The sequence below is a fragment of the Morone saxatilis genome, unplaced genomic scaffold (genome assembly GCF_004916995.1).
Source record: "Morone saxatilis isolate NCDOM2014 unplaced genomic scaffold, NCSU_SB_2.0 Contig9, whole genome shotgun sequence".
NCBI lineage: Eukaryota > Metazoa > Chordata > Actinopteri > Moronidae > Morone > Morone saxatilis.
The window spans coordinates 14,495,850-14,522,420 of record NW_023340268.1 but is presented as its reverse complement, the minus strand read 5'-3'; the positions used below and the strand labels follow the sequence as shown (position 1 = coordinate 14,522,420).

The window sequence follows — 26,571 nt, the reverse complement described above, 5'->3', positions numbered from 1 at the left end:
CTTGTGCAGTGCATAGACATAAAACCATTGTGAAGCTGTATGTACCATGAAACTTGGCTTTTGAACAATAAGTCACACAGATCTTCCTACAGATAACTGTTATTGTTTTAAACATAAATAAAAAAGGCACTTAAATTGTACAGCTTGTTGCTAAAAAATGGTAACATTCCATTTAGTTAAATTAATTCATCTAATTAACTATAAAGTGACTAAAATAAATGTTAAAATTAAGAGGTTCTTGGGTATTTATTGAAATTCTCAAGATACAGTGAGAGTTTCTTGGGCCATATACATAAACAACTTGGCTTAACTTTGGCTCCGGCCTTAGTCCTGACTTTAACCCTAGTGATGTTATTCAGAAATATTTTTTCATGCTTGAAAAGAAAGCTTAGATTGAAAACAATGTGTGTATGCTATTTTTGAAATGTATACATGTATTTATAAATGTATAACTAAAAGTTGTGTAGTTTAATATTGTACGCAGTTATATCTTTAATTTTGTCATAATATTCATAGTAATTTAGGCGACAGTTCATTTAGTAATGAAAGCACACTAATACTACATTTCCCCCTATAGAAATGTACATTAGGAGATGGTTGGACGGTGTGAAGGCAGGTTCAGAGGGAGGGGCAGAGTGGCCACCAGAGGGCAGAGTGCAGCTGCTGGATGGTGATGCCTCCAGGTAAACCTACGACAACACATCGACCCAACCTTAAACATTGTAATGGAATTATTAAAAAAACAAAAACACAAAAATGTAAATGTAGTTATATCACAGTGCAGTAGTGGTGGTATTTTCGGCTGTGGCTTTGTTACGTTACATACACATGTGTACCCGGTCAGACCTGTGACCTGAAATAAGTGCACCGCCCACCACATAGCTGAGCTCTCCGACAGTAACAAGGTGGTTGGTGTTGCCATGGAGACGTTCCAGGATGAGATCAACAGTGTTTCAGTTTACAGCAACGTGATGTTTTTTTTTATTTCCTTAGTCAAAGCACTGACAGGGCAAAACTTAACTGCCAGCAGCTTTAAATAGTTCTGGCGATTTGTACAATACAAGTGGCAGGTAAATACTTTCAAACCTCCAAGCAGTGAAGCTAATGTCAGTCATCAGCAATGAATGAAACCTTACCGGCATGACGTTACAGAGCGACCGATAGAAGGTAACTGATATTAACGGCCACTGTGCTTTCTACTCTTTACCTGTTAGGTTATACTGATACAAATAGAAATGTCTCTCTTCATTCATACGTTGTAGTTATTTTTCTGTTTGTTTTCTTTCTGTCACTGGCAGAAAAGCTGAACAACATGGAACGGCTGAAGCAGGTAATGAAAGCTAAACCTGGCTAGCTGACGATAGGTTAATGGTTGACTCTTCCTCTTATCTGTTCGGCTACAGTTTCATCGTGAAATCCCCCCATTTAGTTAAATACTTAAAGTATAGTAGACTTGTTTATCTATATCCTATTTGATATCGTCGTAAAGATAGATTAAATTTGCAGTTTGACACTGAACAACTTTAAAAGAAAAGGCACGGGTGTTTATCATATTAAGTACTGTAATGAAACAATACAGTGGATCTTTTAGGGCATTTAACTGCATCTTTAACTGCATCAAAAAGGCTTGAATAAAAACCAAAAAGTTAAGAGATCATGTAATTAATGCAAGTAAAAGTCACAGTTGTGTTTCAACCTTCACTATTTGTGTCTGAACTACAGATGGAGGATGACTCTATCTGCAATATGAGTCAGAGCAGAGGATATTCGGTTCCCCCACCTTTGCCCATGACTTGTAATGCAGAACCCTCAGAACTGTATCAAGTAAGATTATCAATTAATGTATGATATAAACTTTGCCCAGATAAGCTCTGCGCTACCATACTCCATATTAACATTCAAGCTGTTTTTTTTTATTTCAGATAGTCTTGAGGCACAGTCATTACCCACCCATACTTCAGACCAATTCTTGGACTCTAGCAGCTCCCTTTAAAGAGCAACATCTCCACCGTACGCCCACTGAGTCTATTGGAAACAACTACAGTCCCCGGGCACAGGGCCTTAAAATGACTGAACTCCAGCACAGACGACACACTCTCCGCCAATCCTTGGCAAAACCAGCAGGGCCTTGTATCCTTTCAAGTTCCTCTATCAAACCCTGGTCTGTTTGTCTAAGAGAGGCCCACATGAAAGTATCTGTAATACTGCAATCTTCTTTACTTTGTTATCTGATGATAATTTAGAATATAAACACTTAAGACTGCTCTGGAAACTTCTCAGAATGGATTTTTGATCTTAACGGGGCTTTTAGCATCTACCTCACCTGGAAGGGGACGAGCAGTTTCACCAAGGAGAAGGTAATTATGCCCTTAAAGCAACACATACGAGCTATAGCTTATCTTTTATGAAGCATTTGATCTCATCAGTTCATGCTTTCACAGGGATAGATCTTCTCATGCTTCACTCTCACCTCAACCAAAGCCAAGATCGAGAAACTTTTACACTCCCAGTAGCCGGCCTATGAGTCCTAATGAGCAGCTGGACGTCATGTACAGCCAAGAGGAGGAAATTAGGGTCACGCAGCAAGAACCTAATGAGAAAGACCTGGAAGCAAGTATCAATAAATTCAGAAATGAACCAGTCAGTTGTTGATTAGAATGTTTTGAGTGACATTTTTCTCACACTGTTGATCTTAACCTTTCTCACACAGAGGTATATGTACTACATCTGCACTGGTGTCCCCAGCTCTGTGCTAGCCCCCCAGCCAGACCAGCAGATGATGAACATCAAGTGCCTGCTGCCTCCTGACACTGAAAATAGTAGTAAACAACTCCTGATTATGAGGGCAAACCTGGAAGAGGAGGTCGAGAGAGATTATTACTTCAGCCTCAAGAAGAGCATAGGTATTAAACAATCAGATTTAATATTAGCATTTCTTTATTTAGACATGTGACAGTAACACAATCCTTTCTTTATACCTGTTTCCATCTATATCTGCAAGCACATTTTGTTGCATCATAAAACACAAAAAACTGATTATTTTACATGTATGACCATATGGGTTTGACCAGCCAGTCACTGTAGTTGGTGGCTTAGTTAACTACTATTTTCCTCTGTGATGAAATGCCTCCCTTTCATTGAAAATTACATTCTGTCACTCTGTTCAATCTGTTTTTGTCTTCCTTGTTGTTCTTTGACAGTGGACTACATTCTGATGGATCCGTCTGAGCGCCAGCGACTGTCCATATCCAGCATCCCCGAGCCCTTTCCCAGGAGGGTGATCCGTGCCCCAGTGCCCTGGGCAACAAGTTACAAGGAGGCCCACATGTGGCAAAGCCAACATTTGTTTACTATCAGTCCAATCATGGTCCTACTGCAGGATGTCTGGCTAAACAGGTAATACAGAAGTGTACTGGTCTACTGGGTTGGATAATATTTAATTATTTATAGAATTGGTTCCAGCACTCACTGTAATCTAAGACTTTTCATTTCATTTTCATTTCTTCAAAATTAATTAAGTCATTCATCCATATCTGACTAGACAGTCTGAACACTTTCTTCTTCCTTTATGTTGCAGTAATGTGGCTGTATTTTACTTTAGATACAGATACAGAAGTGCTGTTTTGTGGAATTCATCATTCATCATTTTTATATCTTAAACCATCTGAAAAAAACATTAATAACTTCCCGATTGCAGTGTTGTTGGACATCTGGAGTTATGTATATGTTTTTTTTTCCTGGTCTCCTCTTCTCTTTTATTTATTTTGTGGTAATCTTTTTATTCCTTATTGTTTTCTTCAGTGTAATTCTGTTTATCTTGCATTGAGGAGTCTTTGTTACCTCTCCTGCACAAGCTCTTGTTTACTTTGAATTTGGATGTGTTTATTTTCAACAAATAAAATGTAAAATAAATAATCTTGTTTCAGCTTCTCATCCTTGAGATTTGTTCGACTGGAAGACCTTTTCTCCACCAGTCTCCCACTCCTGCCATCTGAGTTTGAGGAGTTTATCCAGAGACAGTGCCAAACCACAAGAGATGAGCTACTCCAAAAGTGAGTATTGCCATTTCGCCAGACTATCTCCAAACAGCCAGTCTGTCAGTGAGAACATAAGGTGACGTTCAGAGTTAATCATTGTATTGTTTCTTTTCAATGGCTTCTATAAAATGTACACAACCAAGAGAGCTAATCCTGTTGTAGGTGCAGTCTCGTGTTTCCATCTTGTCCCCACTTTGTCAGACCCATGTCAGGCTACCTTTCAGGGGATTGCTTTACACACTGCCTCACTTTAGGTCTCCATAGAATCCTTTGTAGCATGCGTGTTAGACCACGCAGCAGCCCTGTATGCTGTCTGGCTGCAGGACTGAAATATGAGCCACTGTAATTAGTAGAAACTGTCTGCTGTTTGTTTATTTTCATGTTTGTAATTTGCACCCGCTTGGATACCATTATTCTCAGTTATGGTGTCTCAGTTTCCCATGCCAGCCATACTCGATCCAGAGGACATTATGTGTCTCTATGGGGTTATGAAAATGTCAATAAGAACCAGGGAGTACATATTTCATGTTGAGGATATAACATTGCATTAACTACATGCATAACATATTGTAGAATTTGAAACAGAAAACTGTACAGGAAGCACTTCAGGTATTCTGCTAGCAAACATGCTCTTGGAAAGAGATCCTGATTACTGAAAATATATAATTTACGACCACCAGTGTTATGCAACATAAATCCAGTCCAGGTGCACATTTAGAGTGGATTTGATCGGTTTAATTCAGTTTTCACCTAATTTATACTGTATGTCATCATGCACCCAAAAGTTGTGATATTTCCTGCTGAAAAAAGACACAGTTCACTACATTTTATAATAAATTAAGTACTCTTGCAACAACCGTAATTCAGAAAATGTTCCATTTATTTAAAGTAAATAGACAAAATAAAAGCAATTGTTTGTGTACAGAGAGGTTGGATTGTAAATGTTTTCCCTAAATCTGTTTTTCACCCAAAGTTTTGTGTTATGTTTGTGTATTTTTTGTTAATATGACCTCAATTCTTCTTATGCTTTGATATTAAACAAAAAAATAGCCACAGCTGAACTTACCATGATCATCCTCTTTCAGATGGCTGCCTTACTGTGCATTACTCCTTAACACCTTTGAGGATCTGTGGTTGCCCCTCATACCCAAGAGTGAACAGGTGGCTCCTGTAGCTGTCCAGGCGTTCTTCAGCTGTGTGGCTGCTCTCATGTCATTGCAGCTCCGAAGCCTAGTCATAGAATCATTACAGGACCTGTTATATTTCTTCACTTTACACAAGGTTTGGGCAAAAGTTTTAGTTGTCCACATTCAAATGGTCTTTTTAAAATGTGTGGGCAAATGTGCACCCAAATCTACCCTTATTTTTTAGACTTCTTTCTGATTTTTTTTTTTTTGTGTGTATTCCTCAGGACGGCAATGACTTTGGCAAGGTGTTTGACGAGATGAAGTATGTTGGGTCTCAGGTGCTGCTGGTTCAGCTACAAGTGAATGATCTTCACATTGAATTTAGTCCGAGCTTTCAGGAATGTTGGGAGCTCATTCACAGAGCCTTCATGGAAATCATCAAGAGTGCTGAGAAGCTCCCAAGGGTACAGTAATCTATTAGCATCACAACATCTTATTGCCATCTGTTTTATTACACAATAGACACTGCCGTTTCTGTTTTTAATACAACAAATGTGTGTATAATCTGTGGCTGATGTGCTTGGGCCAGGTGGAATGTAACCTCTTTCCCGATATCAATAACTTGTACCTCCGCACTGTCAGTCCTGAGGAGTCACTGGTTACAAACCTAATCAACAAAGCCAAGGATGTTTTCGACAAAAACACTGTGGGACCTAAAAAGTAATGACACAAACTGAATTTAGGTCTTTATTTATTTATTCTTCATTATGATGTAGCAAGTGTAATGGAACTCCTAACACTACATCTCATTCTTCAGGTATTTGAATGTATATGACAAATACAGCAATCTACTGGACCACTCAGCAAAGCAGGAGATATCAACTTTTCTCAAGGAGAAGCACTCATTAGACGGATTTATAAAGGTAATTAGACCTTTCCATCTAACCTCTACACTGAACATTTTCTGTTTTAAACTGCCACTTGCTGTCCACTTGCTTTGCCAAAGTCCTCTCTCCCTCTCTTAATCTTCAGAAAATTGATGGCATTAATCACCTGTGGAAGGAGATTGCCTCACTGCACGTTACAGTGCCCCTGTCCATGTTTTGTCTGTACGCTGGCAAGCTGAATGATGACTTCTGTGACCGCGTTGAGAGACTGAAAAACATAATAATCACGTTTGAAGTGGAGGAGAACCGAGAGCTTAACAAGGGGTAAGAGGAAACTCTCCACTGCCTTAAAGTTTTAAAAATTCACAAGCAGAAAGTGTCCAGTATATCTAATTCTGTCTAATTTATTTTCATTGTTTAGTTCCAAATCAGTTTCACGTTACATACATTTCTTCCCCAGGATCTGTCAAAAGTATGAGGAGATTACCAAGACCGTCAGAGGCACCCCAAAAACCACAGAGGAGTTGGTGTCTCTAAAACAGTATATTAAAAAGACCAGTGATGTGACTATTCACAAGCTGATAGATGAGATTGATGAGGCAACATACCGCCTCAGCTTCCTCCTGGACTATGCTACTCTACCCTGTATGTGAAACCTCTTGTGGTATTTGCAATTATACTTGAAAGAAATGACATGTACACAATGTACACAAATGCCACCATAGATTACTTTTTAAAAATCCTAGCAAGCTAAACGTAAGCTTTATCCATATGCACCAATGTTGGAATTAAGAAATTATATCTTTTTTGGCTGTCTTTTCTTTCTTACTCTAGATGAAGACTTGACGCTGAACTCCCGTGTTTTCCAGTGGCCCAATCAGATCCTGATTGAGCTTGAAGACAGCAAGGCTTGTCTGGATACCCTGAAAGAGCAGGCTGAAAAGTATCTCCAAACAAGGTTACTGAATAAACACTAAACACTCCTGGTCTCACACAAGTGGCTACCACTGCAGTTGAATGTGGTGTTTGCCACTGGTGTGCCCCTCCATAGATTGACCCAGGTACCACGCAGTCTCCCTCATAGTTAGATTGTTTTTTGGCTCCAAGACAGGGAGGTACAGTAAATTCAAATTTAGATTTCAATACATGCCTTCCAAAACCTTTGGCTTTTTTTACATGCTGAAAATTATATATACTGTATATACTGTAACTGTTAAGAATGTCAGCATATTTGCTTCATTGTTCAGTAAATGTGGCCACAGGCTATGCTTTTTGACACATCAAACTAAGTAAAGTATCCCCAAAGCCAATAACTGAAATGACAACTGCTACATCTCTATTTGACTATTTCAGGATATTAGAGTTTGACCAGAGGCTGCAGGATGTGGACAAGGAGATACAGGCCTTTAAGAAGAAGGAAGTGATGAACCTGGAGGAGATGAAGAACAATGTGGGAAAACTCACACAAATCACTACAAACCTGGAGGCTGCTCTCATTGAACTAGAGGTAAGAGACACTGCACTCTACAGTGCAAGACTTAAATGCATATTTTGGATACCACAAAGGATAAGCACGTGGTTATCCTTTTGGTTAGAAAGCTTTGATATCCAAGCAAAACATACATCTTCATCCTAAAAATCATGTTTCAGATGGTAGCTGGAAAATGTTTACACCGCTTTCATTTCTACAGGACATCAACAAAGAGCAGACATTGCTGGATAGGGAGCAGAGACAGTTCCCAATGCTCCAAACTCTGATAGCTGACAAACAGCCGTATGAACAGCTCTGGACCACAGCACTAAACTTTCAGAGCATGTCAGACGAGTGGATGAATGGTGGGTGACTCATATTGAGGACACTATAGGCTACCATTTGTTTCTCTCTGTTACTGTGTGACTCTAAATGTCACAAATATCAACTAATGGCACACAAGTGCAAGCAAGATGCAAAGTTTTGACATTGGTGTACTTCCTTTATCACTTAACCTCTAGGTCCTTTCCTACACCTGGATGCTGAGAAAATATCTGATGAGCTGGATATCATGTGGAAGACCATGCATAAACTGAATAAGTATTTCTCTAATCTTCCTGGGCCTTGTCATGTGGCCAAAAGCTTCAAAAGCAAGATAGACCAGTTCAAGCAGCACCGACCCATCCTAACAACCATCTGTAACCCCGGGATCAAAGACCGCCACTGGGAGAAGGTCAGCTGAATTCATTTATTTTTTGCTTCATTAGATCAACTGACACTGACAGAAATCCAGTGTCAGATTCACTTTGTAAGGACCAAGTGTTCTTCATCGCCTGTGATCCATGAAGCTGATGTGAATAATTGATGTGTCTGCAGATTAGCAGCATTGTGGGCTTTGATGTCAAACCGGATGTGAACAGTTCTCTGCTGAACATGCTGGAACTGGGGCTTTCCAAGTTCTCTGCTAAGTAAGACACTTTACTGACAATACACAGTGTTGGAATATATGTAACATGGCTGGTAAGAAAAATGTACCCTCGTTTGTTGAGTTATGGAAATGTACACCATGATCAGAAGGTGATGGATCTTTTTTTTAACCTCTGCCCTTCTGCCCTAGGTTAGAAGAAATAGGAGCGGTGGCCAGTAAGGAGTACTCTCTGGAAAAATCCATGGACAAGATGAGAAATGAATGGACTGAGCTCCGGTTCTCTTTCACTCCATACAGAGATACAGTATGACAAACACATATACAGTAACATACTTTCACAGACATACCAAAAGCTGGACTGCTCAAACACTTCGTAATTTCTTCCAAAGAATGACATCTTGAATGTTGAAATATTACAAGAAATTGACATGTTGGTTATGTTGCTGTTTGTCTTTAACTAACTAACTTAATGAGCTTGCATACATTGAAATCAACTTGTATTAAACGCACTTAATGTTTTATCACAGGGTACCAATATTGTGTCAGCTGTTGATGACATCCAATTGCTTCTGGATGACCACATTATTAAGGCGCAAACCATGCGAGGTTCACCTTTCATTAAGCCAATAGAGACAGAATGTAAGGTAAGACACTGCAACATAAATCAACCTTGGTCCAGTTAAGCCTGTGACACTCAAAGTAAAGGGATAAAACCCTTTGCTGTGTAGTTCAGTAGGTATGAATAGTAGATGTTACCATAGTAAAGTTGGCTTTGAAAAGTTAACATGATGTCTCCTTTCTTTCTTTGCTTAAAGAATGGAACAATTGTGCTAGCTCAACATGCTATACTATATCACATTTTCAAAAATAGTAAACTTTCAAATTAGACACTGCAGATAAACACAGATAACTCCTGTTGCTGTAGGATAGATACAGGGGTTTTACTGAAGACATTCTACAAGCAATGGAGGAATTAGCATCTTTATGGTAGTATTTTGATGTTTAAATGTTTAGGACTACAATGTATGTAAAAATTAAAGAAGTCAAAGAACCAAAATTCAACTTAATAAAATGAGCTTGTGATGTTATAAGTCTGTGTGTGCAAGAGTCACTCTTGTGTTTGCAATAAGAGGGGCTCTGAGCAGGGGGGAACGCAGGCACAATTTCATGCCAGAACAAATAACAAAATTGCCTGTTCTGCATAAACACAACCTCAGCAGTACCACTCTATACACCAGTGAAAGTCAGAGTCATAAAATGACCATAAAAAGACTTGGAACAACCTTATTATATTTATAGTTATCTTCTGAACTGCTACTACACTACCATTTTTGAGTCTTATATGATTTTATCCTGTTATCTTATTCTTCTGTGTAGTTTTTAATTCATTCATGAGTATGGTATGGGCTTTGGACTATTGGTAACTTAACATTAGAAATTCTTTAAGTATGAGACACTACAATAGTATGTTGTTGCTATAATTGTGTTTTACTTTCTCGCCATTATTTTCCTACCTAGCAATGGGAGGACAAGTTGCTTAGTATGCAGGACATCATTGACTCCATGTTGAAGTGTCAATCTACTTGGCTCTACCTCGAACCCATCTTCAGCTCTGAGGACATCATTGCCCAGATGCCTGAGGAGGGACGCAAGTTTGCCATTGTGGACAGCTACTGGAAGAATATCATTGCTGAGGCGGTAAAATCCTCTTTACATACAACATCCTGTTTTGGTTTGTAAAAGTCTTATGCACTTCGCTTCACTTTGGCTGCTGTGTGATTTCACTGGTCCAGGTTAAGGATACACACGTGCTGGTGGCTACAGGCCAGCCCAACATGCTGGAACGGCTGCAGGAGTCCAATGTGTTTCTAGATGATATCCAAAAAGGCCTCAATACCTACCTGGAGAAGAAGAGGCTCTATTTCCCAAGGTTTGACCAATAGTACTAGTCCTAGTAGTACATTTTTATAACAGAACATACAAATTACTCAGTGAGCACTTATTAAGATTATTTTTAATTGTGTTATCAAGTGATTTTGTTTCCTCTCTTTTTTATTTTTCTTCATCATATTCCCAGGTTCTTCTTCCTGTCCAACGATGAGCTGCTGGAAATTCTGTCACAGACCAAAGACCCACTGTGTGTGCAGCCTCACTTGAAGAAGTGCTTTGAGGGCATAGCCAAACTGGAGTTCACAGAGGATATGGCGATCACTGGCATGATCAGCTCTGAGAAGGAGTGTGTGCCCCTCACAGAAAAGATTTATCCAGCCCATGCCAAGGTACTTTAAAGGACACAGACAGTTTTATACAGTGTCAGTAAAGGATTAATTTATTTTTACGTTAAATTGATACGGTATATCATATGAGGTGGACTGTGACCGTTTCATTTGTTTTTCTAGGGTATGGTAGAGAAGTGGCTGCTGCAAGTGGAGAAACTAATGCTCAGGAGTGTTCAACATGTAATCCACCAAGGAGTGATTCAGTATACAGAGGTATTTGGAGAGATAACTTTATTTTCAAACTGTGATAAACTTAAGGTGACTGACAGTAGATGTTGGCAAGTCATAGCTATACTGGGGACTATACTGGGGACTTTCATTTTATAATTGGTAATATGTTTTTCCAATAAAACAGTTCCTTTGAGTAGTATTAAAATGTTGATTAAGGATGATGAAAGAATGCTTTTGCACATAAGCCATGTAAACAAACTAATCTGTACTTTGCAATACTTTTTTCCTGTAGCTGCCCAGGAAGAAGTGGGTATTGCAGTGGCCCGGCCAAGTTGTCATTTGTGCCTCCTCCATCTTTTGGACCACTGAAGTATCTGAGGCCATCCAGACCAACTCTCTGCCTGTCAGTCTTTAGATCCGGCAGTACATCCACTGCTAACTTCCACACAGAAACATAACTTCTAAGCCCCAAAATTACCTAATTATTGCACTTTAGTCTAATCTGTGCTTGATTTTCCATCCCACCCAAAGGCTTATGTGGAGAAGTGCAATGCCCAGATTGCTGACATTGTGGAGCTGGTGCGTGGGAAGCTGGCCGGAGGAGCAAGAATGACTCTTGGGGCTCTTACTGTTATAGATGTTCATGGTAATATAACTGCTATTTTAAAGGTATAAAATATGTTTTCTTAACTAAACATAGCTCATGCTCAGGCATTTTTCCTCTGCTAGCTCGAGATGTTGTGGCAAAACTGGCAGAAGACCGGATTTCTTCACTGAATGACTTTGCGTGGATTTCTCAGCTGCGTTACTTCTGGGAGGATGGAGATGTGATGCTACGCATGATCACCACTTGCTTAAAATATGGCTACGAATATCTGGGCAATTCCCCCCGTCTTGTAATCACACCACTTACTGACCGCTGCTACAGGTAACCTACAGTTTATTTGTTCTCTTATTGTCAGCTATGGATAATGAAGAAGTGCAAACATATTGCAACTCAAATGTGCAATATGTGAAGTTCTCTCACTGTACTATTTCATCAAATGACTGTGTGTTACACCAGAACTCTAATGGGGGCTTTGAAGTTAAACTTGGGGGGAGCTCCTGAGGGTCCTGCAGGAACTGGCAAGACTGAGACTACAAAAGATCTGGCAAAAGCTTTGGCTAAGCAGGTACAGCAAAACGGTGTACAGTAACACACTAATGTGCATTTTATTTATGTATTTCTTTTTCTTAATACTGACATTAAAGCTATTATTTGTTTTCTAGTGTGTTGTGTTCAACTGCTCCGATGGCCTGGACTACAAGGCCATGAGTAAGTTCTTCAAAGGATTGGCTCAGTCAGGAGCTTGGGCCTGCTTTGATGAGTTCAATCGTATTGAGGTGAGGACAACTGATCAAATCTGTACATAGCTGTCAAATGATACCCTCTGCTTTATTATTTAACTGAACATTAGTTTAAGATTACGCAACAATTATTCTATTAGTATTAGATTTAGAATTTTTTTTTTGTATTGAAAAATTATAATGATAACAGACAGTTTGGCCTCCCAGGTAAGAATCAGGTAAAGAGTTAGTATAGATTTGGAATTTGGAAGTTGTGCACAACCACATATTAACAAAATCTGTCTCCCTCCGACTCAGACACCTATCCAAATTTAGATCATTTGCAACTCAGCAGGGTGTAGACAGACTGCTTTAGCTTTTATGCCAGGTTGATTGATTTTAATACACTTTAAACTGTCTTAACAAAGAGAGTAATTGACAGACTGCAACTCATACAAAACACTGCTAATATAGTTTTTAAAAAAAGAAAGAAATGTAACTCCAGTCTTGTCTGCATTGCACTGGCTCTATTTTCTTAGAGTCAATTACAAATGTGTTTTTATATGTTTATATTTAAATTTGTTTACTCTGTTTCACAGGTGGAAGTGCTCTCTGTGGTAGCTCAACAGATCCTCTGCATACAACAAGCCGTCGCCAAGGATCTGAAAACCTTCATGTTTGAGGGGACAGAGCTGTCGCTCAACCCAACCTGCAATGTTTTCATCACCATGAACCCTGGTTATGCCGGCAGGGCCGAGCTCCCTGACAACCTTAAGGTACATTATTGTAGCACTGCAGTATAGTCTTAAACATTACTTAACAGAGAAGAATCTGTTGATGATTAAGAAGTGGGAAACTTTTAATGTGAGAGAATTAGATGCTGGAACATTTAATCCTGTCTTGTAGGCTCTTTTCCGTACAGTGGCTATGATGGTCCCAGACTATGGTCTCATTGGAGAGATCTCATTATACTCAATGGGCTTTATTGAGTCTCGCAGGTAAGTGTGAATGAATATTGAATTAAATATTTCTACTACAAATATTTTTTTCTGAGCTGGAGCTCCCGGTTGGTTCATTCACCAAGCCTCATACATCTCTAATTTCACTGACAGTCTGGCACAGAAAATCGTGGCCACCTACCGTTTATGCTCTGAGCAACTGTCTTCCCAACATCATTATGACTATGGTATGCGAGCTGTGAAGTCTGTGCTGACTGCAGCAGGGAATCTAAAGCTGAAGTACCCTGAAGAGAATGAGAGCGTGCTGTTGCTTAGGGCACTGATGGATGTCAACATGGCCAAGTTTCTAGCACAGGATGTGCCACTGTTTCAGGTGACTAATTTTGTACCAAATCCAATTGCATTTCTATGTATAAATCAGTAGGTTTAGTAATTATTCAGTTCATTCCTCCCACTGCTGCCCACAGGGTATCATCTCTGATTTATTCCCTGGTGTGGTCCTTCCAAAACCAGACTACGAGCTCCTTCTCAAGGCTTTTAATGACAACATTGCTAAACTCAAACTCCAGCCTGTCCCATGGTTCATTGGCAAGATTATCCAGGTACCAAGGAGGAGTATTACTTTGTAATTCCTAATTCTTCATAAAAGTTGTTTTGCAATTTGTAACAGTATACTTCAACCCTATAAATGTTCTTAGCATTTGATATTTGTGATTGTGTATAGGTGTATGAAATGATGTTGGTGCGCCATGGTTTCATGATAGTAGGAGACCCTCTAGGAGGAAAGACTTCTGCATATAAAGTTCTCTCTGCTGCCCTTGGAGACCTTTATGATGGTAGGTATTTTAATTAATATGAATCTTCTAGTTGCCACCATGTTTTTTATTTTTTATTTTTTTTATTTTACCATAAATTGACCCCTAGCAAGCCAGTATTCATATAGATCTAATTTCACTTTTCCAGCCAAACTGATGGACGAGTTTGCAGTGGATTACTGCATCATCAACCCCAAGGCCATCACCATGGGCCAGCTGTATGGATGCTTTGATCCAGTCAGCCATGAGTGGTCTGATGGTGTGCTGGCCACCTCCTTCAGAGATCAGGCTATCTCCACCTCAGAAAATCGACAGTGGATCCTCTTTGATGGGCCCATCGATGCTGTCTGGATTGAGAACATGAATACCGTGCTGGATGACAACAAGAAGGTACTGGCCATTTTGATGCCTTACTCACTGTTGTTTTGTTCTTACTGCTAAAATATTTTCTGAAGTGTTGACAGCAGTTAGTTAGTCAGTTGGTTGGTCAGGCTAACAACTGCTGGCCAGATTTGTTTAAATTTGGCCTGGACATTCATAGTTTTTGTAAAGGATTTACTTTTGATTTACAAATAAATAAGAAGTATCTGTTCGGTTAACTCTGTTGTCTGTTAGCTTTGTCTGATGAGTGGTGAGATCATCCAGATGAGTGCCAAGATGAGTCTGATCTTCGAAACTGCTGACCTGGAGCAAGCCTCTCCAGCCACTGTCAGTAGGTAAGCAACACAGACAGAATCTGCAACAGCAACTGCGGTACATATAGAAAGTTACTTTATTGAATGTAACTATTTATCTGATCTGAAGGTGTGGTATGATCTACATGGAACCTCATCAGCTTGGCTGGTCTCCTCTCAGAGATTCCTACATGAACACACTGCCTGAAAGTCTGAGCACCGAACATAGAGAAGTGGTAAGGTTACAAACACGCATGCTTTATGGCTCATGGATGGCCTTTTACAGTTTTTGTTACTTTTATGTCCTTTAAGATGGCATATATAACATAATGTGTCTTATATCTGCTTCTTTGATCTTTTGTCCCGCAGATAATGGACCTGTTTGATTGGCTAGTTCAGCCATGTCTGGACTTTATAGACAGGGAGTGTCGCTTTGTGGTTCAAACTTCTCCCATTCACTTGGCCTACAGTCTAATGAAGTTGTACACCTGCCTGATGGGTTAGTAAGAATGATATTTTATGATTTATACATATTTCTATTTGTCAGTTTGTTTTTGTGTGTATGTATTAACATTCCTATCTACACCCAGATGAAATTTCTGCATCAGGAACCAGTGATACACAGATGTCCAGCCAGCAGATAACCATGTGGCTGCAGGGTCTTTTCCTATTCGCAGTAGTATGGACTGTGGGTGGGACCATCACTGGGAGCAGTCGTAAGAAGTTTGACGTCTTCTATCGCAATCTGATAATGGGCATGAATGATGAACACCCTCGGCCTAAGAGTATCAAACTCAAAAAGAACAACATCTTCCCTGAGAGAGGTCACAAAATGTCAACAATCATTATGTCTATAGTTATTATCCCAATTAAAAATCTGCCTTTTTAACACTATGCATGCATGATATCTACTTGTTATTTTGTAGGCAGTGTCTATGACTACTACTTTCATAAGGATGGACAAGGACAGTGGAATGTATGGACTGATTCAATCACAAATGAAGAAAACGTCATTCCTGCTGGAGCTAATGTGAGTATATTTATCTTACAGAGGTTACTGCTCCTAAAGATGCCACTGTGGATGTCCATGTTCGCTGAGACTCTGCTTGTCCTCACCAGGTGTCAGACCTCATCATCCCAACCATGGAGACGGCACGTCAGCTTTTTTTCCTGCGTACCTACCTGGCACATGAAATACCCATGCTGTTTGTTGGGCCCACTGGCACCGGCAAGTCTGTTATCAATAAAAGCTTCTTGGTAAAGCTGCCTAAAGAGCAGTACACACCAAACTGCATCAACTTCTCAGCCCGAACCTCAGCGAATCAGACTCAAGACATCATTATGGCCAAGCTGGACCGAAGAAGGAAAGGCGTGTTTGGACCTCCTATGGGAAAGAAGTGTATTGTCTATGTTGGTAAGGATGAAAGCACATACAGTATAATTCCAACCTGTTGTGTTAAAAATTGGTCAATGAGTAAGGATCTCAAATATTAAAGTGTTTGACATTCATATTTTCTACATAGATGATCTGAACATGCCAGCAAAGGAAATCTATGGCGCCCAACCCCCAATCGAGCTGTTGAGGCAGTGGATTGACCATCATCACTGGTATGACAAGAAGGATACCTCCAGACTAAACATAGTGGATGTGCTGTTTCTGTCTGCAATGGGCCCCCCTGGTGGTGGGAAAAATGACATTACAGGTATTGTTGAAGTAATTATTTATGTCATTTCATTAAAGAATACAGCATTATTAAGATTTCCTACAATTGACAAAATGTTTGAAATTCTAGGCCGCTTCACTCGTCACTTGAATGTCATCTCAATTGATTCCTTTGATGATGAAACTTTGACCAAGATATTCAGCTCCATTACTGACTGGCACTTCAGCAAGGGATTTGATGCCTCTTTCTACAGGTAACTTATCAAATGTGTAATAGAATGTCATACAGTGGTAGAATGATATAAACTGTCAGAAAGACATGCTGTATTTTGTCATCGGTCTAAGGCTAGGCAAGATCATGGTCCAGGCCACCATGGCAGTCTATAAGGATGCCATGGACAGCTTCCTCCCTACCCCATCTAAGTCCCACTACATCTTCAACCTGCGGGACTTTGCTCGAGTGATACGAGGCGTGCTCCTGGCTCCTCATACGCACATGCAGGTAAGAGTGGAAACACAATGAAATATTTAAATTCATTCTGAATTGCTGTATCTCTTCCTCATGTATGTTGGCAGGATGGAGACAAATTGATCCGCTTATGGATCCATGAGATCTACCGTGTTTTCTATGACCGGCTCATTGACAGCGAAGACAAGGAGACATTCTTTGGCATCGTCAAAGAGAGAACCTCAAACTTCTTTAAGCAGAGTATGGAAAAGGTACATATGACTTAAAACAGTCAAACAAAAAAGATGAATTTATATGTGTTGAAATCAGTTTAAAGGGTTTCTTCTATTAGATATATTTTTCCTTCAGTACCTACCTCTGCATTCATCTGCTAGTGAGAAAGTACACTTCTAAGTATTTCCAAGTCAGCTAGGTACTAAACAACACTGCTGTCACAGGCTTTGTCCGTATTTTATCCTAAATTTCCTATTGTTGTCTAGCTCCTGAGTCATCTAAGCCCGGGTGGCATGGTAGTGGACGAGTGCATCCGTAGTTTGTTCTTCGGTGACTATGCCAAGCCTGATTCTGATGTTAAGTGCTACGATGAAATCACAGACATGGGTGCCTTACAAGGGGTGATGGAGTTCTACCTGGATGAGTACAACAGCTGCAGCAAGGCACCCATGGCTCTTGTAATGTTCAAATTTGCCATTGAGCACATTTCCCGCATCTGCCGTGTGCTGAAACAAGACAATGGTCACCTTCTACTTGTCGGCATTGGTGGTTCAGGTCGTCAGAGCGCCACTAAGCTGGGCACATACATCAGTGATTACGTCCTGTTCCAGATTGAGTTGACCAAGAGCTACAGCATATCAGACTGGCGTGATGACTTGAAGCGCATAATGCTTAAAGCAGGCATTGAGGGAAAGAGCCTGGTGTTCCTGTTCAATGACAGCCAAATCAAAAATGAGGCCATGTTAGAAGACATCAACATGCTGCTTAACACTGGTGATGTGCCTAACATCTTTCCTGCGGACGAACGTGCTGATATCATTGACAAAATGCAGGGAATTGCCCGGATGGAAGGCAAAAAGATTGATGCCACTCCGCTCTCACTGTACAATTTCTTCATTGACCGTGTGAAGGCTAACCTTCACATTGTGCTAGGTAGGTACCTTTACGTATCCTTTTTCGTTTATCATTGAAGGTTTTGTATATAGTAACTGGGAATTATTGTATTCAACAGCCATGAGTCCTATCGGTGATGCATTTAGGAATCGTCTTAGGATGTTCCCCTCCCTTATCAACTGCTGCACCATTGACTGGTTCCACGCATGGCCAAAGGATGCTCTGGAGATGGTGGCCTACAAGTTCCTAGAGGATGTGGAAATGGAGAGTGACATCAGACTGGAGTAAGGACATAAAACGGATGCAAAATAAGTAGTGTTTCCCGCTGCTCAACAGTGGCATGGACTTAATTTGCATCCAGCACAGTGTAGTATGCCCACATTGTGTTTTTCTGTGATCTCAGGGTGGTGGAGATGTGCAAGACTTTCCAGACAAGTGTCAGAGACATGTCTCAAAAGTACTTATCTAGACTGAGGAGACACAACTATGTCACGCCCACATCCTACCTTGAACTCATTCTCACCTTCAAGGCTTTGCTCAATAGCAAGAGGAATGAAGTGGATACTGCGAGGAACCGCTATATTGTTGGTCTCCAGAAACTAGAGTTTGCTGCTTCTCAGGTGAGGCACCCTGTCAAGCAATATTACCTTGAGTTTTACCTTGTTTCTCTGACCAAATGAAGGATGTTGATACATTATCATCCAACAGGTGTCAGTGATGCAAGAGGAGCTAACCGCCTTGCAGCCAGAGCTTATCCAGACCTCAGCTGAAACAGATAAGATGATGGTCAATATAGAGGGGGAAACAGTGGAGGTGGATGCTAAGAAAGAACTTGTGTCTGCTGATGAGAAAGTGGCTAATGAAGCAGCAGCTGCAGCCCAAGCCATTAAGGTATGTATTTCAGGACCAATTACACATTTTGCCGGTGCAAAATTGTCCATGATTTAAGCTCAACTTTGTTTTTCTACACTGTATCTGCCAATTCTTTTAAAGAGGTCAAAAGTGATGCATTCTGGTTTGTATCCATTTACACATATAGATACAGATTTTTGTGTACTGGTTGTTTTTTCAGGATGAATGTGAGGGAGATTTGGCAGAAGCAATGCCTGCACTGGAGGCTGCCTTGTCAGCACTGGACACATTAAAACCTTCAGACATTACAGTAGTGAAGTCTATGCAGAACCCACCAGGTCTAGTCAAACTAGTCATGGAATCCATCTGTATCATGAAGGGCATCAAGCCAGAGAGAAAACCTGATCCTAGTGGCTCAGGTAAGATCACATCTAGGATGGAATGGTTTGTATCCGGCATTGTCAAATCATATTGAAATATAAAAATATTCAGCTCAATATAGAACCTGATCACAGAATATTTTAAATAAATATGTTACAGGTAAGATGGTTGAAGACTTCTGGGGCCCCTCTAAGAAGCTCCTTGGAGACCTGAAGTTTTTGGAAAGCCTCAAAGCTTACGACAAAGACAACATTCCTCCCCCGAACATAAAAAAAATCAGGGATAAATTTATCGACAACCCTGAGTTCCAGCCCTCTGTTATTAAAAATGTCTCCTCAGCTTGTGAGGGTCTCTGTAAATGGGTGCGAGCAATGGAAGTGTATGAGCGTGTAGCCAAAGTGGTCGCCCCAAAGAAGGAGAAATTGAAGTTTGCTGAGAGTGAGCTGGCTGTACAGATGGAAATGTTGACTGTGAAAAGAGCTGAGCTGAAAAAAGTTGTGGACAGACTGCAGAGCCTAAACGATGACTTGGATGCCATGGTTAACAAGAAGAAAGAACTGGAGGACAACATTGAATTGTGTTCTCAGAAGCTGATCAGGGCAGAGAAGTTGATAGGAGGACTGGGTGGGGAGAAAGACAGGTGGACTGAGGCTGCAAGGCAACTAGGGATTAGGTATATAAATATATATGAATATTAATCTTTACTATTAGTCATGATGTGGGGTGCCTGCAGTTTAATATTAATAAAAATGGTTCTGTATTTCCCTTCTGCAGATACACCAACCTGACAGGTGACATACTCCTCTCTTCTGGAATTGTATCTTACCTTGGGGCATTTACAGTAGACTACCGTATAGAGTGCCAGGAGCAGTGGCATATCTTGTGCCAGGAGAAGAAAATCCCCTGCTCTTTGGATTTCACCCTCACCAACACTCTGGGTAACCAGGTGGCCATCAGGGCATGGCAGATTGCTGGACTGCCAGTGGATTCCTTCTCCACAGACAATGGCATCATTGTGTTTAACTCCCGTCGGTGGCCCCTAATGATTGACCCTCAAGGTCAAGCCAACAAGTGGATCAAGAACATGGAGAAGGCTAATAAACTTGCTGTCATCAAACTGTCTGATGGAAACTATGTGAGAGTCTTGGAGAACTGCATCCAGTTTGGGACCCCGGTTCTTTTGGAGAACGTTGGAGAAGGACTTGATCCGGTACTTGAACCTGTGTTGCTGAAGCAGACCTTCAAACAGCAGGGAGTCGAGTACATGAAAATAGGAGAGAATATTGTGGAATATTCTAAAGACTTTTTGTTCTACATGACCACTGGACTGAGGAACCCTCACTACCTCCCAGAGGTGGCTGTCAAAGTGTGTCTGCTGAACTTTATGATCACGCCACAAGGCCTACAGGACCAGCTTTTAGGGCTGGTAGCAGCCAAAGAGAAACCTGAGCTGGAAGAGAAGAAGAACCAACTCATTCTGGAGAGTGCTGCCAACAACAAGCAGCTGAAGGAAATTGAGGACAAGATCTTAAAAGTGCTCTCCTCGTCTGAGGGGAACATCCTGGAGGATGAGACTGCTATTAAGGTTTTGTCATCCTCCAAAATCCTCTCTGAGGAGATCTCAGAGAAGCAAAAAATTGCCAGTGTCACAGAGAAAGAGATTGATGACACTCGTATGGGTTACCGTCCTGTGGCTGTACACTCGTCCATTTTGTTTTTCTGTATCTCAGAATTGGCCAATATCGAGCCTATGTACCAGTACTCCCTGACCTGGTTCATCAACCTCTACTTATTTTCCATCGCCCAGAGCTTGAAGAGTGATGATCTGGCTGAAAGGATCGACAACATCGTCAAGCACTTTACCCTCAGCATCTACAATAATGTGTGCCGCTCGCTTTTTGAGAAGGATAAGCTGCTTTTCTCCCTGCTGCTCACTATAGGCATCATGCAGGGTAAGAATCAGGTTGATGACCAGGTCTGGCGCTTCCTTCTAACAGGTGGCATTGCTTTGGATAACCCATACCCCAATCCTGCTCCAGAGTGGCTGTCTGAAAAATCTTGGTCCAAAATCGTCAGGGCGTCCAAACTTCCAAACCTGGAGGGTTTCTTTGAACATGTCCAAGACAACGTCTCCAAATGGAAGAAGCTCTATGATTCAGGAAAACCCCATGAGGAACAGTTACCTGGCCAGTGGAGTAAGTTGGTGGGGATGGACAGAATGGTAGTAATCAGGTGCTTCAGGCCAGATAAACTGGTTCCAGCAGTGCAAGATTTCATAGTGGATAACATGGGACAGGCTTACATTGAACCACCCACCTTTGACCTGGCAGGGAGTTACAAAGACTCCTACAACTGCTCTCCTCTCATCTTTGTGTTGTCACCCGGATCTGATCCAACTGCAGGTGATTAATTGAACACTTGTTTTGAAGTCTTAATTTTTGTATTTTTGTATATCTTTAATGAGTATTGTATTGTTTCTTTAGGTCTGCTGAAGTTTGCTGATGACTTAGAAATGGGGGGCAGTAAGACCCAAACCATTTCTCTTGGACAGGGACAAGGACCCATAGCAGCTCAGATGATTGACAAAGCCATCAAAGAGGGCACCTGGGTGGTACTGCAGAACTGCCACCTGGCCACCAGCTGGATGCCCACTCTAGAGAGGATCTGTGAGGAAACCATCACCCCAGAGAACGCACACCCTAGCTTTAGGTAACTGATTCTAGACAGAGATTCACTTAAACATGGTCTTGCATGAAGAAGACAATTAAAAGCAAGTATGTTTTCTTCTCCCCAGGTTGTGGTTAACCAGTTATCCTTCTGACAAGTTCCCAGTCAGTATCCTGCAGAATGGGCTGAAGATGACCAATGAGCCTCCCAAAGGAATAAGAGCCAACCTGTTGCGCTCCTACCTGAGTGACCCCATCTCTGACCCTGCCTTCTTTGTCAGCTCCAAGAAACAGAGCATTTGGCAGAAGTTCCTATTTGGTCTCACCTTCTTCCACGCTCTGGTACAGGAAAGGAGGAACTTTGGACCTCTGGGTGAGGAATATAAACTGATGTTTGACCCTTGTATGAAGAAATGTGTTTGTGTGTTTTTTAATTTTGATAATTGATTTTTTTTTGGAATTGTATAATATGTTTATTGTTTACTCTACCACCATTCTGTCATTATGTGTAAAAACAATCCTGTTACTGTTGTTTGTCAATTTGTCTCAGGTTGGAATATTCCCTATGAGTTCAATGAGTCTGACCTGAGGATCAGTATGAGGCAGATCCAGATGTTCCTGGATGAGTATGATGAGGTTCCACTGGAGGCTCTCACCTACCTTACAGGTAAAGAAAATCATAGTTTGAGACAAAACCTCTCAATAAACATCTAAATAATGTCCTTGTATTTTCTGTGTTTTCTTTTTAATGATTTATTTGCTTCTCTTCTCAGGTGAGTGCAACTATGGTGGCAGGGTGACAGATGACAAAGACAGGCGTCTGCTGCTGTCGCTTCTGTCCATCTTCTACAGTTGGGAGCTGATAGAGAAGGAGTGCTACCACCTGTGTGAGGGAGATCTGTATTATGTCCCAGCTCATGGCCCCTATGAGGTACTGTCAGAGCTCTAGTCAATTCATAATTGATGCTACAGCGTAAGACTGCCATATCCATCATTGTCAGTCATGGTATGACATAAAGCAACTATCTTATTGTATCATTATGGCTAAACTAAATGAAGGCTTGCATTTCAAATAAACACAACAGCAGCTGATTTAACTGTTTACCCACAGGAGGATTAATGGTTTTTAATCAGTGTAAAATTTGTCTGGAGTGAAGATAATGTTTGTCCTTGAGGGCACAGCGTTGAATATCTAATACAGAAAATTCATTTTCAAAAATGTTTTTCTTTATTTCAGACATATGTTGACTACATTCGCAGTCTTCCAATTTGTGCCGATCCTTGTGTGTTCGGACTTCATAGCAACGCCGACATCACAAAGGATAATCAAGAGACCAATCAGCTCCTGGATGGAGTACTGCTGACCTTGCCCAGACAGACGGGTGGCGGGGCTAAGTCTCCTCAGGTTTGCACTGACTGTTGTTTGAAGTGTTTTGGATTGTGCTAATTTCCCTGAGGAAACACTATGTGAACACTTGTTGTCATATATTCACACTGTTATCTGTTTGCGTTGTAGGAAGTAGTAGATGAGCTTGCTGAAGACATCCTGTCTAAGCTCCCAGCTGACTTTGACATACAAATGGTGATAGATAAATACCCAGTCATGTATGAGGAGTCTATGAACACTGTTCTGAGGCAGGAAATCATCCGTTTTAACAGGTAATACCAACTTGTGCTGCTATGCAATTAAATATTCATGTTGGATATAAGACCTTAATTACAAATAAATGATGTTCATTTATCAGTTTGTGCAGGACAAACTGATGAAACCCTTTACGGTTACTTTGTCTCCTTTGTTAATTTGTCTCCCCTTTTGCCAGACTCACTCATGTGGTGCGCATCAGCTTGGTAAACATCCGCAAAGCTTTGAAGGGCCAGATTGTTATGTCTGCTGAACTTGAGAACGTCTTCAACAGCATGCTGGTGGGAAAGGTGCCTGTTATGTGGGCAGCCAAGTCATACCCCTCTCTCAAGCCAATGGGGAGCTACGTGACTGATCTCTTAGCCAGACTGCAGTTCCTACAAGTAAGAATCGTGATTGTTATAGCTCACACAGACCTCGAGCAACTGGCAAAATGAACAAAGCACGTACTAAGCAGTTTAAGCCCAATGGCATATACAGTTTGTTTAGTCTTAAGTTAGAGAACATGTTTCAATGTGCACAATGGATCAAATTAATTCAATTAAACAAAATTACATTCAGATTGTGGTAAAACTGTTTGTGTAGAGAATAGATTTTTTTGATATACTAATACTATGCATATGCTTGGATGTCTTTTCTTGACAGGACTGGATAGATAATGGCCCCCCTACAGTCTTCTGGGTCTCTGGATTCTATTTCACCCAGTCTTTTCTGACTGGAGTTGCTCAGAATTTTGCCAGAAAATACACCATTCCCATAGACTACATTGGCTTTGAATTTGAGGCATGTCTTTATTTTGCTCACCTTTCTCAGTGTTTTTGGTCTTATTCAGGGTGTCCGCAGGGTCTTAAAAAGTCTAAAATCCAATCATCTGAATTTTAGGCTTGTTTTAAGTGTGTTTTTGACATGATTGGCTTCATGAAGTTAATGTTATTTTGTTGTAATTTTTTATTTTTATGTGTTACTGATCCGAACAAAACAACAACATGGAACAAATACCAACTCTCTTTTATATCCTTTGTACTTTTTGCCATTATGGACATAAAATTTATCTTTAAAATTGCATTAATAATGGACCTAAAAGGGCCTTAAAAAGTCATAAATTGAACCTGTGGAAACCTGCAGAAAACTTTATATTCACCTGTAATTACTTAATAATAATATGGATGTACTGGGTGGATATTCATGCTCTGAGTTGTGTTATAGGTAACTAAAGAGGAGACCCATATGGAGGAGAAGCCAGAGGACGGGGCCTATGTTAAGGGATTTTTCATGGAGGGGGCACGCTGGGACAGAGAAAACATGGTCATTGGAGAGTCCCTCCCCAAGATCCTCTTTGACTCTTTGCCCATCATCAAGCTCAAGCCAGGAGAAATGTCCAAGTTTCTACATGAAAACATCTATGTTTGTCCTGTTTACAAAACCAGTGCCCGCAGAGGGACCTTGTCCACCACTGGCCATTCCACCAACTACGTCATGTCCATTGAGCTGCCCTCTGACAAGCCACAGAAACACTGGGTAAACCGTGGCGTGGCATGCCTCTGCCAGCTGGATGACTAAGAACTAGCATCAACTCATTTAATATACTGAGCTATTAACAAACTGCATATGCCAAAGAAGGTCTATGTGTTTGTATGCCAAAGAAAGACACATTGTCCCATAATGCCAAATAGCAACAACATCTTTGTTTCATAGTACAATGAAATCTTATAGTAACATTTTGTCTTGAAGGTAACGGTAACATATTGTGCGTGATTTATTGGGAATGGACGTTTGTTTGTTTTGTTAGAGTGTATTTGATTTCGTTAATTATCATTTACATTTGTCAGTAGAGTCCAGATTATACAGATGATTCAGTACAATTGACTCCTACAGTTTTAAACTAAACCCCCACGTTCATAATATATGCTAGCTGTGAGCTATACAGTAAATAGAAGATTCACTGTGTGCGTTTGGAGAATGTATTTACTTACTGTACTTTGTGCAACCGATTCTAGTCAAAGGACTGGTAACTGGTGGCATCGCAAAATGAAAAGAGCTTGTACTGATATGTATATTTGTACTATGATGCACTTTACAATTCTATTTTGTATTTGGTTCTTTTTGTTTCAGAATGGGTGGTGGTTTATTACAAAGATTTATTACTTGATAATAAAGTCAACATAATATCAAAACACCTGGATGATGTCAACATTTACAGTGCTCTCTTAAAGCATCTGTCCATGCTTGATGTTCATAAGAATGTTAATGTTGCTGGTGAAGACAAACACTAGATGGCAGCAAGGGCAAACCAGTATTGCACAGGGATCTTTTTTGGTATCCACACTGAGAACTGACTGTGCTCTTCACTGAGATTCAGTCTTTACAATTTGTATATAAGTAACATTAATATAAACATCTTAATTTGTACATGTGTATTAATGCAGCAAAACAGTGTAACATCTAGTGCAAGTATGGTTTATAAAAAAATACTATATACTAACAATTTAAAAAAAATCTAACACTCAAATAGCATTGTTGGGACATTTGGGTTGTCAATTGATTATCATCAGCAAGAAGGGGGGCTGCATGATGCCAAATACCTGCCTCACCATTACTGATTGAGGTCTGACTGGGAGTGTGAAAACGATTTTCTGTCCCGGCAAGCTGATTTATGACTTAATTATGAAATGCAGAGTTTCAGTACAGGATGAATTCTGTTCTCCGCTAACAGCCCATGCATTATAACATGGGATGCCACAAATCATCACTGAGCCTTTTCACGATGGACCTCATTCAGCTTCGTGAAAGAAAGGTGTTTACATTAAAAATGTCAAATCCTAGTGGTATAGTTTCATATACTCAGACGACCGATGGGGGCTTCCTGGTTAATTTCTGTATTTATGTCATTTATGTGCTTGAAGTTGTCTGCAGTCAGCACTTGTGCATTCAAATATAATTAATCTGACATCTGAATTCAGTTTGACGTAACTTCAGACTGCACCAAACACACAATAAAGGTTGGTTATAAGGCCTTTATTAGTTGCTGACTCTGGGAAAGTGGGAAAAACAATGAAATTCCACTGTATTTCTGAATTATCCCTTTAAAATAACATACATTTAGTCTACTGTATGTAA

The 26,571-nt window shown here is 40.5% G+C and overlaps 1 protein-coding gene across 1 annotated transcript; it reads left to right on the top strand.

The window, feature by feature from the left end:
- The first annotated feature begins 1,303 nt into the window (after positions 1-1,303).
- On the top strand, positions 1,304-25,584 carry dnah3 (dynein axonemal heavy chain 3). Its single transcript, XM_035681514.1, has 62 exons — positions 1,304-1,330; positions 1,723-1,824; positions 1,923-2,130; positions 2,312-2,357; positions 2,442-2,610; positions 2,711-2,903; positions 3,201-3,396; positions 3,927-4,052; positions 5,123-5,318; positions 5,449-5,628; positions 5,754-5,884; positions 5,982-6,087; positions 6,197-6,375; positions 6,512-6,696; positions 6,886-7,009; positions 7,405-7,558; positions 7,743-7,887; positions 8,044-8,255; positions 8,399-8,490; positions 8,640-8,754; positions 8,978-9,094; positions 9,969-10,148; positions 10,244-10,380; positions 10,528-10,729; positions 10,850-10,942; positions 11,193-11,303; positions 11,432-11,546; positions 11,630-11,828; positions 11,964-12,072; positions 12,170-12,283; positions 12,826-13,002; positions 13,133-13,224; positions 13,339-13,558; positions 13,653-13,787; positions 13,910-14,021; positions 14,149-14,390; positions 14,616-14,716; positions 14,805-14,910; positions 15,044-15,173; positions 15,265-15,498; positions 15,601-15,704; positions 15,794-16,088; positions 16,198-16,377; positions 16,468-16,591; positions 16,683-16,839; positions 16,914-17,057; positions 17,286-17,952; positions 18,032-18,197; positions 18,317-18,533; positions 18,622-18,804; positions 18,986-19,184; positions 19,306-19,819; positions 19,921-21,548; positions 21,630-21,855; positions 21,941-22,185; positions 22,363-22,479; positions 22,586-22,743; positions 23,050-23,217; positions 23,329-23,471; positions 23,633-23,837; positions 24,100-24,237; positions 24,661-25,584. Exons 1-62 carry the CDS (start codon positions 1,313-1,315, stop codon positions 25,012-25,014), a joined length of 12,135 nt encoding a protein of 4,044 aa, XP_035537407.1. The 5' UTR covers positions 1,304-1,312; the 3' UTR covers positions 25,015-25,584.
- Positions 25,585-26,571: the final 987 nt, after the last annotated feature.